At 38.4% G+C, this 17,613-nt stretch overlaps 2 protein-coding genes across 3 annotated transcripts in view; one reads left to right on the plus strand and one right to left on the minus strand.

The window, feature by feature from the left end:
• LOC117409470 (calcium uniporter protein, mitochondrial-like) overlaps positions 1-7,067 on the plus strand; it is a 50,599-nt gene extending 43,532 nt beyond the window's left edge. The window contains exons 2-8 of the mRNA XM_034015582.3: positions 1,620-1,695; positions 2,915-3,085; positions 3,752-3,856; positions 4,613-4,773; positions 5,055-5,258; positions 5,789-5,905; positions 6,917-7,067. Of these exons, the coding sequence (XP_033871473.3) occupies positions 1,620-1,695; positions 2,915-3,085; positions 3,752-3,856; positions 4,613-4,773; positions 5,055-5,258; positions 5,789-5,905; positions 6,917-6,994 (912 nt within the window). The 3' untranslated portion in view covers positions 6,995-7,067. The remainder of the gene's footprint in view (positions 1-1,619; positions 1,696-2,914; positions 3,086-3,751; positions 3,857-4,612; positions 4,774-5,054; positions 5,259-5,788; positions 5,906-6,916) is intronic.
• Positions 7,068-7,136: 69 nt separating this feature from the next.
• On the minus strand, positions 7,137-16,655 carry LOC117409471 (caspase-6-like). Of its 2 annotated transcripts, XM_059001909.1 has the most exons (8): positions 16,560-16,655; positions 15,881-16,026; positions 12,736-12,769; positions 12,045-12,194; positions 11,186-11,262; positions 9,305-9,480; positions 8,705-8,855; positions 7,137-8,556 (listed from the first exon to the last, which is right to left on the minus strand). In XM_059001909.1, the coding sequence occupies exons 2-8, from the start codon at positions 15,909-15,911 to the stop codon at positions 8,318-8,320; spliced, it is 858 nt and encodes a 285-aa protein (XP_058857892.1). In that variant the 5' UTR covers positions 15,912-16,026; positions 16,560-16,655; the 3' UTR covers positions 7,137-8,317. The 2 variants fall into 2 exon arrangements, with proteins under 2 accessions (XP_058857892.1, XP_058857884.1); XM_059001901.1 differs by lacking the exon at positions 16,560-16,655 and having other exon boundaries at positions 15,881-16,085.
• Between the last annotated feature and the right edge of the window lie 958 nt (positions 16,656-17,613).

Raw genomic sequence — 17,613 nt, forward strand, 5'->3', positions numbered from 1 at the left:
GCTATTAATCCATTGATCGAACACCACACCCATGCATAAAAAGATCCCTGCCTGTCTGGCAGGCTTCCTCCCAGATGTAAATAGTCAGCCAAGGCATGTATTGTGCTCTGCTCTTTTAATCGCCTGTTTCTGATTTGGTGCCAGACCACGATGGTCATGGAATTTATTTTTTCTCAAGCAAATTGGGAGAATGTATTTGCTTATATGACAAGCAGTGTTTTGGGTATTGGAATACAACATGGTGGCAATCCAAAAGAAGAAGAATTAGCATGAAGCTACACATGGACATTTGTTGTTGTGCATGTTTTAGTGTAGATTTAGGGCACCAATACATTTCAAAGTGATATTTATTTTAAAGAGCATTAACAAAGGCCATATAAACCTACATACTTTATTAGTATTCTATTTAATTTTAAGCATTACAGGGATGAAAATAAGACACCCATTACATAGCAGTTTGATCCATTCCTGGTTTTACTGTGATTAAGAACACACCTCAGCTTGTTACCTAGACACTATGGCTTATCCAGCTTGTATTAACACAGTTATGCAAAAGGATTCTTATTTCCACCCTTGCATTAAAATACTGGAACTATAGTTGGTCTTACCCTTTGCAATGTTTACAATTAGGAGAATGACTGTGTGGGAACAATATAGGCACTGCAGTAGCACACCCATTACACTCAGTATGGCTGATTGCAGTAATGAGTTTTTTGGTTCCAGCTTGCTGTACAGGGTTTGGTTTAATCATGGGTCGATTACGGAAAAGCCTCTTGCTGTCGCTCGACCATTGACTGAATATATTTTGTTGATGATTCGATTCAGACATTCATATACTGTATTAGTCGTGTTCTATTGCTTGATTGCATTAAAATGATCCTGTAATTAAAGTTGTAGTCTTAATTATAACATTTATCTCCATACAAGTGTTCGAAAATTATTTTTATTTTTGTTTTCTGTCTATCTATTGTATGTATCTAGATACACTGCCCTCCAACAGTGGTTGTGTCATAATAATGGTGTAATGCATATTGACTGATGTGAAATAAAAAAAGTATTTTACGTTAAATATCACTTAAACATGCAAAAAAACACCACAATTAACTTCTAACAGTAATACAATGCTGTAAAATATACTTAATTAATTAGACTGGTGGAACAAAGTGTAACTGCCAGACAGCAACCACTCTGTGCAAAATGCAAATGTAGCTTTGTTGCTGTGAAGTAGAGATTTCCTCCAGAAGGTGCCCTGAGCCATTGTGAAAGTAATTACTTGAAATGTACTGGAAGTCTAGCACCTTTTTGCAGTTTTATTCAGCATGTGTAATTGCCCTACACTGTTTCAATGATTTGCTCCTTTTGAAAGATTTACAGTTTGTGCAGACAATTTGAAAGGCCAGCTAAAATGTTACAATGAAACGTAATAAGCAGGGAAGAGAAATGGGTGTACAGTACTTGTAAGTTACTGGCATGGAATCGGTTTAAGTTTTGTTGTATAAACGATGGATTTATAATCTGAAATTTAAAGAAGCTCCCATTAGCTGATCCTATTGTTGTTTAAATTGTTTCTATAATGCACAAGGTGGAATGACAATGTTTGGTGTTTTGTTGTCTTCTAGGTAAAATGCTCGAGACAGCTCATTCACTGGGGACCCTACAAAGCAGTCTTGTACAGTACACAGGCTCTCTCGAATGGTAAGAGTTTATCATGCAGCTTCAGTGGGAACTCCTTGGCTGCCATTTGTTAAATATGATGGAATTAAAAGGACCATCAAATACATTATCTAGGTAAACCTGACCTTTTAATGCTGTGCTTGGGGATGGTATTCTGAATATGAATGACCCACTCTTCATTGAAGTGACATTTTGTTGTAACAGAATTACCCAGTCAGCATTTGTGGCAGGTTAAGACTGATGGCTGCTTACTCAAGGTGTCTGTTTTTTACTTGTGTTGAATAAGTAAGAGCAAGTGGCCACTTACTGTAGTTCAGGTGACTGTAAAGACAGAGAGTCAAGTGGATGGAATTGGGAGATTCATGGTGTGGCTATAAACACACTGTGGGAAAATGGTTAATAGTGTGCAGGTGCAGGTGATCAAAGAACAGACAGGCTATTGTAATCCAGATGCAAAGGCTTGTTTTTATTTGTTTTGTCCAGTGCCTGACGGCAAAACAAACAGTAAATAATAATGCTGGTAAGTAATACAGCGGTGTGTATTACTTGCATTTATAATCCCCAAGCTGGTCCCGAAATAATAGTCCCGTTACTGTATCCCCCACATTAAACACAAAACACATACACAAGTCCTATTAGTGTGTGAATTAGTGATTGTGGTACAAATACAGTTTATTGTGATACGAGCGCAGTACTATTCCAGGTTTGTGCTGGCCACTGGTGACAGCTCCGGAAAGCGATAGCTGTCTAGTGATAACAAGTAACAAATAGACAGTACAAAACAAACACTCACGATTTTTCACAACAACACAGGTCCTTCCAGGTCACTTTATATTAACCAAAAAACGAAGGAACTGATTACTTCGCTTCGACCCCTATTTATACCGTCACTCATGACCCCTTGGTAAACGATTGTAGCCGCTCCTCCAGTCTGTGGCTGCCACATAATTTCCTTTCCAGGTCAATGAGTTAGTGTACCGAAGCTCTGCCCCTTGTCAGGCCAAGCAGTCCAGGGTACTCTGTTCCCGTTACTTAACGCCCTCACAGGTTGGGAGGGAGATTTACCACCAAGAATCATTGTCTTTCTGTCATACACACATTTGACAATAGTGTAGCACAGCCTTTTAAAAGAATCATCTTTAGATAATTATATAATGTAGACCATCTTTATTGTTATATAGTCAAACTGACCAGTCATTTTTATTTTTATTAAATCTGCCCTGTTTTTTTTTTTTTTCAGATATCATGGTGGAATACAGACATGGCCTCCCAATGATCTCTCTGCCACTCCCCTCATGGAGAGAAAGGTGTCGGTTCTCAATCAGGCCAATGCTGATGACTGTGGGAGACTTCCTTCAAGACATCAGGGATGAGGACAAAGGGGTTGACCGTGCAACCATATTGAGCACAGGTGATGTCCTTATATACACTTCCCGATGGCATACTTTGTCATAATTGACAGAAGGGAGATACTGTATATAGATGCCACCAGCAGTTTCAGTACATTTTAACATCATCCTTAACTCATAAAATCAGTAAAACTGAAATTAAGTTTAGGTAATGTTCCCCCTCAGGGGAGGCATTTGTCCTTTATGGGCCGCTAGCATGCAGCTATCCACTGTCAACCCGCAGCAAATTGCTTATGGAGCACTGTAGTGAACTCGCACTGAGAGAAATAGATCTCTTGTAGATAAGAGATAGTTAGAGCTCTGGCCAACACCAGATAGAAGACTTGGTCCCAAGCTTTCAATACAGTAAGTGACTTGGTTCTGTCTGTATTATTATTATTATTATTATTATTATTATTATTATTATTATTATTATTATTATTATTATTATTTGTTTATTTAGCAGATGCCTTTATCCAAGGACATCCTGGTTGCAAGCCCTTTTCTTTAACCACTGAACCACACAGCCTCCTTATATGCAGAACATTGTATTACTTGAGTAAAACATCTCGCCTTTTCTTGGCATATAAAGCAGTATATAAGTTGTAATACCTGTCCAAAATATTTCCGCCGTTCTCTAAGAAGTGACATGCAGACTACTATTTTTTTATTAAAATATTTTCCCACAGATGGTGTACAAGTATCTGTTACTACACCCATGGACATTTTGCTGATGAACAACTTCCAGCTGCTTATCAATGACATCGCCTATAATGTGCATCCTCCAGTTAGAGGTAATCTCTTTATTTTTTTCACACATTTTAGCACGTTTTTATTTAATATTTCTACCTACTATGTTAGCAATTAAAAAATGTCTTTAAGGTTATTGCATGAATTACAACATTTAGCATTGGTTGGTGTGCAAAACCCAGGCTTTATTGTGCAGTGGGTTAATGCACTAACAATTTTACCTCTGGAGTGCCTTTGGATCACATGTAATATATAAAAAGAGTAATGACTGCGGCACAATTAGGATAGGATAGCTGACTGAATTGGTGACCCTCAAGGGCAGGCATGAGACGCATTGCCTCCACGTGAGTTATCCCTGCTCCGTGGATAAAGTCTCCAGTGCATAGATTCCAACATTTTCCATCATTGCCATCACTGTGGGAAATGTCCTGGATCAAAAGAACTTGGTAAAAGGGAGCTAAATAATCAATTTTGCACATTCCCTTTTCAAGAACTAAGGATGAATGGGTTTGTTTTTTTGTGATCACAAAAAAAAACAATTGCATGGCTAATCTAAACCCCCAAAGAACGGTGTAATGTTACCTACTGTAAAATGTTGTAAAACATCTTCTGCACTGATGTTATCTTGTGTGAAAAGGTTGAGTCTCACCTGCATTCATGATGTAATAGGAGGTACTATGCAACTGACCCTTTCTGGGCCCCAGTCTGACGGCTGAACGATACTCTGAGAAATGTAGTGCATAGATTGACTTGAAATAAAGATCTGTATTCGCTGTATTTGTCTATATCCTGTTGAACAGAGAAGGTGAGCAGGGAGCATGTCACACAAATGGAAGATGTGAAGGCCGTTGTCCATAGTCTGCATGTGGCTCTGCACCTGCCCACTCATCAGCTGCTCAAGGAGAGGGAGCTCCTGGATAAGCTGGCTGATATAAAACAGCAGCTGCACCCTTTAGAAGAGGTACATATTCCTGAGTGTTAGGGGACTGCACTGTCCTGGTACTCTCTGAAATAAACACCATAATATCTTAATAGCACAACAAACTAACCTGACCTTGTGTTTACCAATGGGCACAGAAAATACCATACTATCCAGCCCCCCACCCCACCCCCCTTACCTTATAGGATCGCTTGGTATTTCTTTAAGCAGGAGGGGTTAAATAGCACTGTTGAATCACTTGTTTTGCACAGAGCTGTTCCTTTACTATCAATGTAATTCCTGCTGTGGTGGTGTTCTGACAGGTAAAAGGTCGGTTAATTCGTCAAGCTGAGGCAAGGACAACGAGACTGCTGTGGGCTGGATTGGCTATTCTGTCTGTTCAGGGAGGAGCCCTTTCCTGGCTCACCTGGTGGGTTTACTCCTGGGATATCATGGAACCTGTCACCTACTTCATCACATACGGGAGTGCCATTGGCTTTTACTCCTACTTTGTCCTCACAAAACAGGTAATAAATAATTTCTAACCTTATTAGTATAAAAAAACAACCTTCTATGTAATCGTTTTTCAGCTTGGCAGTGTTGCGATTTTGTTCAAGACAAAAACTTCCTGATCCCCTTGAAACCTGCTTTCCAAAGTCTCTCTGATCCAAATAGGCATGCATCTGCTGTTGCTTGCAGCAGTAGGAGGTTATATGTGTTATTGCAAGGGAAGCAAAACAGGGATTGTCTTTCTTCCAATTGTTGTTATACTGGGAACATACTGTACAGAGAGAATATTTTCAGCAATAGGCAATTACAATAACTATTTTTATAAATGTAAAAAGTGATGGAAGTCTTGTCACTGCTGTATACTTTCAAAACATAACTGATGGTTTTATGGAACTGAAGTAGTTTATCCAGCATATAAAATGTTGGTCTACAGTGGGCTTTAAATTAGTCATATCTATCTGCTCTTAAATTAACAAGACAGTTCTCAGTAAAGTGCCTATTTAATGAACTGTCTTCTTCCTATCTCTCCTCTGGTTCTGTTTAATAGGACTATGTTTACCCAGACAGTAAAGACCGACAGTTCTTGCATTACTTCTACCGAGGAGCCAAGAGACAGCGTTTTGACGTTGAGAAGTACAACAAGCTAAGGGAGGAGTTGACTATGGTACAGTATCGTATCAACAAAGTCTGTATTTTGTTGCAAAATAAGGTTTTGCATTATACATTTTCTTGACCTTGCCTATCTAAACAAAACAAAAAAGTGTCTTAAACAAAGTCCTCTTATTAAGGAGTAAATACAGTTCTGTAAATTGCTAATAAAGTGCTGTGAAGGTTCAATAGTTACACACACACACAGACTTCAGTATATGTAAGTTTAGTTTATAAGGAGGGAATACCAATGGCTGTTACTTGTATGTAGATACAAATTGAGATAGCAACCAGATAGCAATTTTTGAAATGATGTGCACATGTTCTTGGGTGTACTAGTCAAGTAATCCATGTGGGGTGCAGAAATATAAATATTTTTATTTTTTAAAAGAGAGAAAGAAACTGGTAACATTATACTTTATTTCTGCTTAAGGAGAACAGATTGATAAGGGAATTGAATCAAACACAATTTAAAAACATAAATGTGTTGCTCACTAGGTTTTATAGGTACAGTAAAACCTGTAGTAAATTGGTCACCTGCTCTCACAAGCCAGTAAGTCCTAGAATAGATTGGTATTTAATAAAAAAAATAAATGAGGTACGTTGGCAACATGAATTCCCCTGCCACAGCAGTAAACACAAAATTATCGGTATAAAAGTATAAAGCAAAGACCTACAGTGACTGTAAGTACATGTATGATCACACCTCTTTATTGCCCAATTCCTGTATGTATGTACGGACGGACACCTCCACTGTTTTTCTTATCTTACAGAAACACAACCCCAGCAGGGGATAAAAAAGCAGACTCAAATATTTGGTCCCTTCTGATCAGTTAATTCAACTGTTCCTGATTTCCCTCACAAGGAAGAGATCTTGATGTCTTTATTGTCGTACCACTATAATTACTTTGTGATTTTATTATTATTTTCATATACATTTTGTGTAGGTAACTATGGACTACTCATTTGTATACATCTTTGTTTTGTTTTTCTGCTACTACTTGAACAAGTTATCTTTCTTTTTCAGGTTGAACAAGGTCTGAAACGCCTTCGGGAACCACTCGAGTTACAGCAGCCGATTCAGCAAATTGAAGGGAAAGAGTGATGAGGTTTTGTGATGCTTTTTTTTTTTCTGTGAAAGTGTTCTATGAATAAAAGCAATTTTTGAAAATTAAAAACCCTGGTCAGTTTTTGGCAAATACAATATTAGATGTTTTTAACACTAAAATAATTTTCATTAGAGACAATTAAATTTGCAAATTCCTTTTTTATTCCCCATATTAACTACCCAGCAGTTCACATTATATTTTTACATTTTCTCCCATTGTCCACAACATTACAAACAGAATGCATGCAGATCATTTAACAACAGTTTATAAAATACATCCGTAGCTATCCCCTGACTGTATAGTGGAAAAACCCATAGATAATACATTATCCAACAGAAGTAAGGCAGAGGTAGTTTGGGCAAGTGATTTTAGTTAATTGATTTCATTTCTGGTGGCTCATATGAGGACATGGAATACTGTATATAAAATGTGTGTCATAAGATCATTTTATCCAAGTTTGAAATAAGATATTTGATACTTTGACCTAACACATTTTAAATTCATTTCCATCTTGTCCTTAAATAAGCCACCATACATGTCTGATTTATTGTTGCGAAGTGAAAGTTACTGATTCAATTTGAGTGTATGTAGTGTATTAAAGTTTTTAATAGCTCTGATTTTTACACTGAATCATAACACACAAAAAGCAGATGACAAACTCCTTCAACAATTTGAGAAGATAAGATGTTTACTAGGAATATATTCTTGTAGGTAGAAAAAAATACAGCTTTCAAAAACTGGTCAACTTGTGAAATTGTAAACCGCTTAATAAAAAAAAAATTAAAAGAAAGAAAATACTAAAAAATCCCTTTTTATCCTAAAAAGGCCATACAGCTACCTGATAAAAAAAAAGTACAGCCATTGTTTGTCAGCAGAAAGTAGGTGGGGTTGTGTTGGGGCAAACAGATGCCCACAAAAGACATTACATTTTTAACATTAAAAAAGGGAAAGATTTCAAATATTATTAATAAAAGTTATTCGTAAGGACTCCCTCCTAGTGTACAACACTGAACGAACCATTAAGGCACAACCTCCATCTCCCAAGCATTGCAGCCAATTTAAAACGTTCAGTCACACTGAGAGGTTAGGTCTGGACGGACCCAATACAGCTGTAAGGTTTGGGAGAACAATGTTGGGTTTAGAAGTCACACAGGATGGAATGGGATCAACAGTTTTTGTAAGTGGGGGTCAGGAGTAAATTAAATTTAAGATAACTTCTCTATTTCCTAGCTTCAATACCAATCCCAGAATTCCAGTTCACTAGTGACACAATATAAAAATTAAAACCTTGATTGGTGCAGTTTGGTCCCCTGAACAATTCACTTGTTTTTTGATCTGAGGTACAGCTTCTTCGTGAGCATAGAGGCAAAGCAGGGGACCTGTTTTTTCCCGATGGCGGTACGATCAGCACAGTTTGCAACACTCCTGGTTGAGACTTTCCTGTTGACCAGAGTCAGGAGCTCTGTGAATTCCAATGTGGAGCCGTACCTCTGCATCAATTCACAGAGGTCCTGAATGTACCAGGAGCCTCTGACGGTTTCGCGATGAGAATAGTACCCTGTGGTAAACAAAATAAAACAAAAAAAAAAAAAGTGTTGTTTACAAAACATAATTCTGATATCTGTCTCAAACTTCCACTTTCAAAAAGTCATGCAGTGTTAAGAAGTATCAGCTGGCTACTCCTGCTGTGCTGTCCATGCACTTACCTTCAGCCACAGAGTAGCACATGATGAAGTCAGCTCCGGCAGGGAGTGTGTATATGGCTCCAGCGTCCACTACCACTGTGTTCACCTGGTCCACAGCGTCGACCACGTCCATGGGCATCACAGGCTCATCGTGCTTCTCCCCGCGGCAAGCCTGCACATCAAGGCAGCAGAACCGCTTGTGTCACTCTTTCAACCCTCACATGTCAATCTGATTTGTTGCTGACCTATAGTTTTTTTTTTTTTTTTTTATATATATATAACTATTCTCCTCTATGCAGTAAGGGGGAGCTGGGTTATAATACTTGATTTTTTATGATATTATATTTATTAGAGTTCTGGGTAAGCATTTAGGGATTACTATTACTATCTAAGATTGGCAAATAAACATTACTTTCCTGGTGTAGTGAGCTTTATTAAATACACTTTTAGCCCTTTGAGTTAGAGGATCCATAAATTCCACACTTGTACTGCGGATCACATTCATTTGTAAACAGTTAAGCAGATCATTTATGAACATCGTTTACACATGTCTTCGGCACTCGTAAGCACAATTCAGTAAAGAACTACGTTTAAATATTTACACACCTTTTGGATTCTTACCTGAATTATGAAGATCTTTGGCTTCCCTACCAAGCTTTGGCATTTGTCTCCTTTGAACATGCCAGTGAGATCCTGGATTTGGATTTTTGCATCGTAGGCAAACACATGATCGTTTTCACCGTGGCTCAAGAAAACGCAAAGGAAACAGTCTGCGTCTGCATGATTGGATGTGGCCACTGTAACATTGGAGGAGTTAGTTACCATACTTTAAACACTCCTGCCCTGCAGAGCTTTACTATGGCAAATCGAGCAGCACAGCTTTACTATGGCTAGCACTCTTTTTTTGAGCAGGTTCCCATATGCCTATAGGAACATTTTTGTATTATAATCCAAAACTAGATATTGTTAGTTTAGAAAAACAAAGCATTTCCCATGGCACAACTTAATGCATTACACCATGGCACCATGAACAGTGACTTCAAATGCTTAAAAAACATTTGAGAGATGGATGTTGAAGTCCAAAAAACAAACATGTACAACACACAGGAAATTCTGCCCATGTCTGATTTTCATATTAAAAAAAAAGTCTGGAAAGTATCTAAAATGGTTTCTATTGAAAGACGTGGTAACACTGGATTTGTCACATGACTGCCAAAAAACAGTTTTATTATTAATTTCTATTGTATCACATCCATAACTTGACAATGACCGATAATACAGCAGTGAACTAAGCCTGGAGTGATTGGTGTCGATTATCTAACAATCAAAAACATCTCATGACCACAATATGGTAGCCATATTATAAATAAAATAACAACATGGGTCACACCATATTACCACACAATAATATGTCCCGAGTTGGTTTTCAAAACCAACGAGAGACGTGTTTGTGTGGTAATATATTGTGACCCATACTTTATATAGTTCTGTTATAGTGCTGTTTTATGTTTGGCTGAGACAGTTTCTTCTGTTTGTGTAAACTGTGACGGGCTGCTCTGGAAAATGCTGCATTCATAGTTATATCTGTGTAACGCTGCTAAGGATGCTTTGCAGAGAACTTAGTCAAAGTCATCCCCCCTGATGAAATTTGAAAGGTGTTTGTCCAGGTTTGTGAGGTTTATGTGAGTAAGTGTTTTTCTTGTATTTTCATTTTCATGTTCTTTTAAAAACGTTTAAAATTCTTGTTATTGGTGTGAACCTCGTTTTTTCAAATCATCCATATCATTGTTTTGAATGTAGCCTATTACTGTCTGCTTACAGTGCTTGTTGTAATTAGTGAAATATGGTGGCTTTTGACATTAATCAGCACAGGCACCACACACTGAAGGTGAGGACGAAGGAAGGAGTCCAATATGAAAACAATACTAGTCACGTTCATACGTATGTACGTAACTAATGTCAGGATTTCTTTTTTCCAGTTTAGGAGTCTGTTGCCATGGTAATACAGAACATATTGAAGTAATATTTGTTATGGGTTGGGTACTTGTATAACACATAGTTCAATAAGTAGTTCCTATCTGTGGAAAGTACAAATGTGATTAACAAATGTCTTACACGTTCAAATTTAAATATAAATATAACAGCTCTTGGGGCATGCCGTGGGGGGAAAAAAAAAAAAAAAAAGAGTGTTGGTAACAAGAATTTCTGATGATCAAACTGTGTCACTACAATTATGTTGGGTTTACTATTAGTCATATATTACACGGTCCACTGAAAAATGTTTCCGGAACATAATGCAGCACAAGACAAACTGAACACATCTAAGGATAAACAGAGCATGCTCTTGGAATATCTTTAGTTTAACAAGAATAACAAATGTTGCTGTGTTTAAAAAAAAAAAAAAAATCTATTAGACCTGATGTTAATCAATGAAACCTTAGCTCTAGCTGTTTCTGTAGAAACAACAACCAACATAACATTCTTTTTTTGTCAAGCACTTACCTTCATGAATTAATTCCATCACCTCAGCAGCTTTAAGGTTATCATATGCCCTCACATCAAAGCCTAGATCTCCTAATCTGTTCAAGACAGGAGTAAAATGTATGATTTGATGTCTCTTCTCTCATGTCTAGTTTAGGCAATGCACTGTGATTTACATAAACGTTTGTGGAATTGTTAACAGTTAACATTAACATAATTATACCGTGAGGTTATTGTCCTAGCACAGCATTATATTCCATTTAATTTCCAGTTAGAGAAATTGGTTTTGATTAATGTACAGCACTGTGCTTTTATTTTCTAGCTATCTGACGACTAACTACAAATACAAAGCAAAGTTTCAGCCAGACAACTCGTGTTACGATGCCCGTCAATGCATCATTAAAAACCATCCTCAACCCCATCTCTACCTTACTTTGTCAGCTTCTCTGTGTTCAGAGGTGGCCTGCAATGGTCCACAGGGTAACCCAAGAAAAGCGGTGTAAGCCAAGGAAAAATTATGGGCTAAATGGTCACATCTGAATGCAAGCTTCCGACACTAACATTGTTTCATGTATTAAAATGCATTCTTTACGAGTCATTTCTGGATTTATTTTATAATATTTAAAAGCCTTTTGTATATTTGCATAATTGAGAAATGTACAGATTTAATTTAGATTTTACATCCACCACGGTTTATGTAGCCATTCAGTGTAACATCAAAATCTAATTTAAAAAGCAGTACTTATATCAAATGGAAACAGGACCCAAGAAGAAAGAGGTTTGCCACATTCCCCGGGGCATTACTGTGCTTCAACACCAAGGTAGAACTTTAATCACACCAAATAATTCATTTACACAACACTATATACCAAATGCTTACCTTCTTACAAGATTTTCCTTATCAGCATTTGTGCCCTGTCTGCTTGGCATGGCCAGGTACCAGAAGAACATCTCCTGGTTAAAGATTAAAGCGATACCTCGACGCTTGTGGGTCATCTTGTATTCTTCCAAAGGGTCAAAAATATCAGAGCTGCAAAGCAATACAATACACTCAATGCACTATAGTACTTAGTGTACAAAATAAAAGGGGACTATTTGTTTAGCAATTATAACCAGTTCTGGGTGTTAAATAGGTACTCTACACAGATATTTGAACGAGACAATCAAATAATCTGAAGAAAAGAAAAAAAAAATAAGTAATGTTAGGAAATGAACTTGGAATTGGGGTTGAAGAGCTAACACAAACACCACATTTGGTTAAACCCTCTACCACCTGACTTATAAAACAGATTTTTCCCCATTTGACTTCTCAACTGTTAATTACGGCTGTGGCTGTGATTCGAATGACTTGCTGAAGAACAAGGTAAGTGAATTGGAAGCAATTCCAATGTATTACGTAATTGTTTTTCTACAATTGGGTGACAAGTTCTCCCCTGTTTATCTGAGAACTGAAACTATGAGGAAATAATTAAATGAGCAGTTTTGCATATTAAGTCCTCTCTAATTTAGATCATAAGTTAGTCCCTCGGCATTTGATTACTAAGAAAAAAAATACATAAAGATTCTCTTACCTCTTATAGAAGGAGTCGAGTTCTGTAACATTTTCTTCAAGTTGTAATGAAAGAAAGGAAAGACTGATTATGATCCATTTTATATGCAAGTGTTTTTTTCTCACAATTTGAGATCTATAAATACAGTGCTACCCTGTTATAATGCGTCCTGTTACAGTGCGGAGTGGGTTATAACACGATAAGGTCGTGGCTCTCATTTCCCCTAATGCAATTTGACTTGCAAACATTGTGTGAACGTTCCTGATATACAGTACAAAGCATGGCAGACAGCAAAAAATGAAAATCTTTCTCTATTAAAATGAAACTCAATGCGATGGATAGAGTAAGAAAAGGTGAAACTCAAGCAGAAGTTTCAAAAGATATAAATGTTGCAGAATCTACATTGCATGGATGGCTAAAAGACAAAGAAAAACTTAGAGGTTTTCTTGATAAGACTGACTCCAGAGAGGGCTGCTCTGGGGGAAAAAAAACATGCTGTGCTAAGCACAATGAATTAGACTGCTTTATTTGCTTGGTTTCGGTAGGAACGTCAGCAGGGAGGCGGGGACATGAAAGCTTATAGGGGGTGCCCACATCAGCACGGGCTTGTGTGCATTGTAAATCATTTCAGGAACAAAAATGCCAATATTCATTATAAGACGAAACACAAACAACGCAGTCTCTTAATTGTGGACCCCGACAACCGCATAATAATGGGGTATTTATTTATTTCTTAGCAGAAATAGGGTAGCACTATATATATATATATATATAAAGGTATAAACCACGATGGGCCGTGCAGTTCCCATAATATATACCACACCTGGGGTGGCAAGAAGGCCCGAGGTGTAAGCCAAGGTCCTTTAACCACCCCAGAAGTGGTATCTATCATCGGAACCACACGGCCCGAAGTGATTTATATCGCTTATAACACGGCTACCTGTCATTTGGGGGAAAACACATTAACACATTAAAACACATTTTAAATTAAGACAAAACCAGAAACTTTTATTTTGTATACATCCACAGTATAATGTAGCCCCAATTTTAATTTAATTATTCACTGATTAAAAATAAATTGCACATGTCTGTTTATTGTGAATTTCTGCATTGAAAGTGTCATCTCACTAGAAACTACAGGAATGAGCTCAAGCTGATGATGTGGATGGTCTGGGCGGAGTTTCAAATGACACTGAGGAAGGGAGGGGAGCAGCTGCGATGGAGGCAGAAGCCAGATCTTGAGGCGAGTTTGCATCCTCGTTATATGCGAGAAAGTGTTCATCTTCTCCCCCTGAATGTTCAAGGCCACTCCCAAAAAAACTTCAACCCAGGTTTTGCTCCAGTGATTTGGCCAAAATTACATAACTTGAGCTTACTAATGTAATCAAATGTGTTGGGTTAACCATTGTCTAATGAAAAAAAACGACTTTGTTTGGATTATCTGTGTTGCCTCTGGTAAAATTACAAGCTAGTTACAGCAATCCCTTGTTTAGAAAAATGCAAGGTATTAATGCTTAAAACAGGGTAGCCGTCTGCTGTGTGGGTGCATGCATTCGCTGCTGAGTGACAGGCAGGAGATCGAGACGGAGGTTGAAGTTGATACGCACCGCAGGCGAACAGGATTTATTTACACATCAACACTCTACCAGCAATGGTAGCGCACAGCGTACATACAACACAGTGTACGAAAACTTTCGTACACTGTACAATCTCTGTACAATCAGCATCACATGACAGTGTACAATCTCTGAACTAATCTTCTTCAATAATAAACTAACTCTGGCTACTCGCCCGGCAGTCAGCGGTTTCAACTTGCTTACTCACTCTTCGGTATCCAACCCTGGTTCTGCTTCTCTCTCTCTCACTCAGTCATTCACACACAGTGCTGAAGAACTTGACCATGGTGGATAAACGGTTAGGGCAGCTATGTGAGGGGCAGATATATATATAAATCTGTTGTGTATATTATACACACACACACATACATACATACACACACACACTTATTTGTAATCTTCTCTCTTGTACCTTAGCTTTTTAAGAGATTGTGTTAGCCTACAGACAGAAGTTTAAAATAAAGAAACAGAAACATTGTTTTAGTGCTGAAACTGAGACAAATGGCGTTCACGTTTATATTGTTTGTTATTCGATCCAAAAAAAAAGTTATAAACTTGAAATATTGTGTTATTACTAGTTCATAAGACTAGTTGGTGCGGGTTTTTTTATTATTATTATTATTATTATTATTATTATTATTATTATTATTATTGTGGCATTGAAGTCTTTTGTGATTTTATTTATGTATTTTTTTTTACTAGATTTCTAAATTTTAAACACTTCTATTTTGTGTTTGTAAAACTAAAGCTATTGCCCGATGTGTGTTTAGTTTTACACGCTGGTGTACAACTGCAATAATCCAGGAAGTAGAACATTGATCAATTCAAATATCCGCAAAAAAAAAGTTTTAATATATTTACACATTTAACTTCTGACTAGATAGTTTCTCTATAACTAATTAAATCAAGTACCGGTAAGTGTTTTCTTTATCTCAACATCATGGAAAATCTGTATGAGGAAGTTTATCGTTGCTTCTGATTATTTTACTTTCTTTTCATACAGATTCACAGTAAGACAACTAGTAACAACGACAGAAACAGCAACTAAAATGGGTTTGACCAACTTTCCTAACACATTTAACGTGACAGTTTCAATGTGTCTACTTTCCATCGGGAAAATGATATCAAATACATTTTAAAAATTACATACAACTGTCAACATAGTCCCCTTTTTTATTTTAGCTATCATATATGATACCATTTGAGACTGCATTTACCATTTGTGTTTTGGTACAATCGTTTGACTGTACACAATATACTTTAACAACTTATTTTAGTTTTTACAATTATGATATGCATAGATCTACATTAAAGTAAATACATTATTTGCATTATTTAAATTTTTTTATTTTTACAGAAATCGCTAAACCACAGATAAAACTACATTTTTATTATTAACTACAAACAGGCAATAAAAACATTCCCTGCGGACCTACAAAAGAACTTCACTTGACAATACATGGCTACTTGTGACTGCTGTCTGGACTTGTCGAGTTACAAACAAGCCAAAAAGGAGATATACTCAAGACAAGGGAAATGCATTTCATTACCTTTTGAGTCGTGCTTTTCCGAGTTTGCCATTGCTGATGTTTTCTGTTTCTCTTCTGTTCCTCTTTGTTACAAGTTACTCTGCAGTACTTACTGTATCTACTGACTCATGTTGTGGACGGAAATTCCGCCTCGGTAATTCGATTGGCTGAGGGACAAAGCAGCTGGAGATAACTAGGGTGCGTTCACGGAGATCATTCTGTGCAGAATCTGTTACCAATTTAGCCAATGATCTCTTTGAATGATCTCCGTGAACGCACCCATTGGTTAAATTGGTCAAATTCTGCACAGAATCTGCGCAGAATAATCTCTGAGAACACACCCCTAGATGTTAGAAATGCCAGTCAAATAATTCCTCAGCGTTTCCTCAAACAACTTCCGCAATGTTTGGGACAGGTTATTGTTCCACAATTACAATTAAGCCTAATGTTACACAAAGAACGATTCCAGCGAAAATTAATTTTCTTCTAATGTACCAAATCATGGTAGTTTTTACGGTAGCTGGGACTTGCAATGACATGCTTGCCAACATTTGTAAACTGTTCAGCGGGACGCTCGTCCCTGGGGAGGGAGGGGGTCTTACGCAAAAAGCACTCATTATCATACAACAGACGTATCCCCCCAACTCAACAAAACACGATCATCATCGCAGTAAAAATAGGCATAATGAATCGTTGTTACCTTTGTATAAGTTAGTGATCAGCAGATGTGTCAGCCACACGAAGAGCACAGCGTGTGGTTCCCTGTCAATTCGAAGACGACGACCACCAACGTGACTATGGGATATCCCTGCCAATCGGGTAGGTATTACTGAGCTATTTATACCAGAGCTGCCGATAGGCCCCTTCCTGCGATTATGCACTCGGTCCCGCCCCCCGAGTCTAGTTTGCCACCGTTACCCAGCTCTATGCTGGCACTAATGGGGCACACTGCAAGCCTCTTGCAGATCCCCTGGACAACACTGACAGAGCCCCGCTGGTCCGTATTCCAGACACAGGCAGTGGCTCCTGCGGTGCAACACTTCCCACAGTTTCCTGACTTCATGCAGGAAGTACGCTCCTCTTGGGACCGACCAGCCATCAGCACTGAGTGTGCTGGGTTACAGAGACACACCTAATGAGGGCTTATGCAGCGGAAGCACAGGCGACTTGTCTAGCTAACACAGTGAGTATTCTCACCACTTACATGGATGGCATGCTCACGCAGACCCTGCTCCCAGAGCCAGTGGCCACGGAGCACCGCCTCATATCTAGTACACTGCTCCAGATGTCCAGCCTTCAAGGGCAAGCTCTAGGCCGAAGCCTGGCAAGCCTGCTAGTAGCTCGCAGACAGCTATGGCTGTCACAAGCTAGGGTACCTGATGCAGATATGGCACCGTTATTAGACGCGCCGCTATCCCCTGGGCATACATTTGGTCCAGCTGTGGAGGAGATCCTACAGCACTCCCTCCAGTTGGCTGCTCTGCTCCCTCCCTGCGCCCCTGCGCAAAGTAAGTCAAGCCATTGGCAAGCCCCTCGGACGAGGACAGTCACAAGAAAGGTCCCAGTACCCACAGACGCGTATATCACATTCCCATTCGTCCAGAGCACAGAAAGTATCTCCGCTTCACCTTCAGGGAAGCGTTACGAGTTCTCTGTGCTGCCGTTCGGCCTGTCCCTGGCCCCACGTATGTTTTTAAAATGTGTAGACGCTATCCTGGCCCCCTTGCGTTGCAGCGGATCAGAGTACTAAACTA

The sequence above is a fragment of the Acipenser ruthenus genome, chromosome 2 (assembly GCF_902713425.1).
Source record: "Acipenser ruthenus chromosome 2, fAciRut3.2 maternal haplotype, whole genome shotgun sequence".
NCBI classification, from domain to species: Eukaryota; Metazoa; Chordata; class Actinopteri; order Acipenseriformes; family Acipenseridae; genus Acipenser; species Acipenser ruthenus.

Excerpts from the sequence above, each read along its gene's own strand:
- LOC117409471 (XM_059001909.1), bottom strand. The coding sequence starts at position 15,911 with ATGGCAAACTCGGAAAAGCACGACTCAAAAG. Across the intron at positions 12,195-12,735 it reads CTCGACTCCTTCTATAAGAG|CTCTGATATTTTTGACCCTT; the intron begins GTAAGAGAATCT and ends ATTGCTTTGCAG. Across the intron at positions 8,557-8,704 it reads GTGCTACTCTGTGGCTGAAG|GGTACTATTCTCATCGCGAA; the intron begins GTAAGTGCATGG and ends TGTTTACCACAG.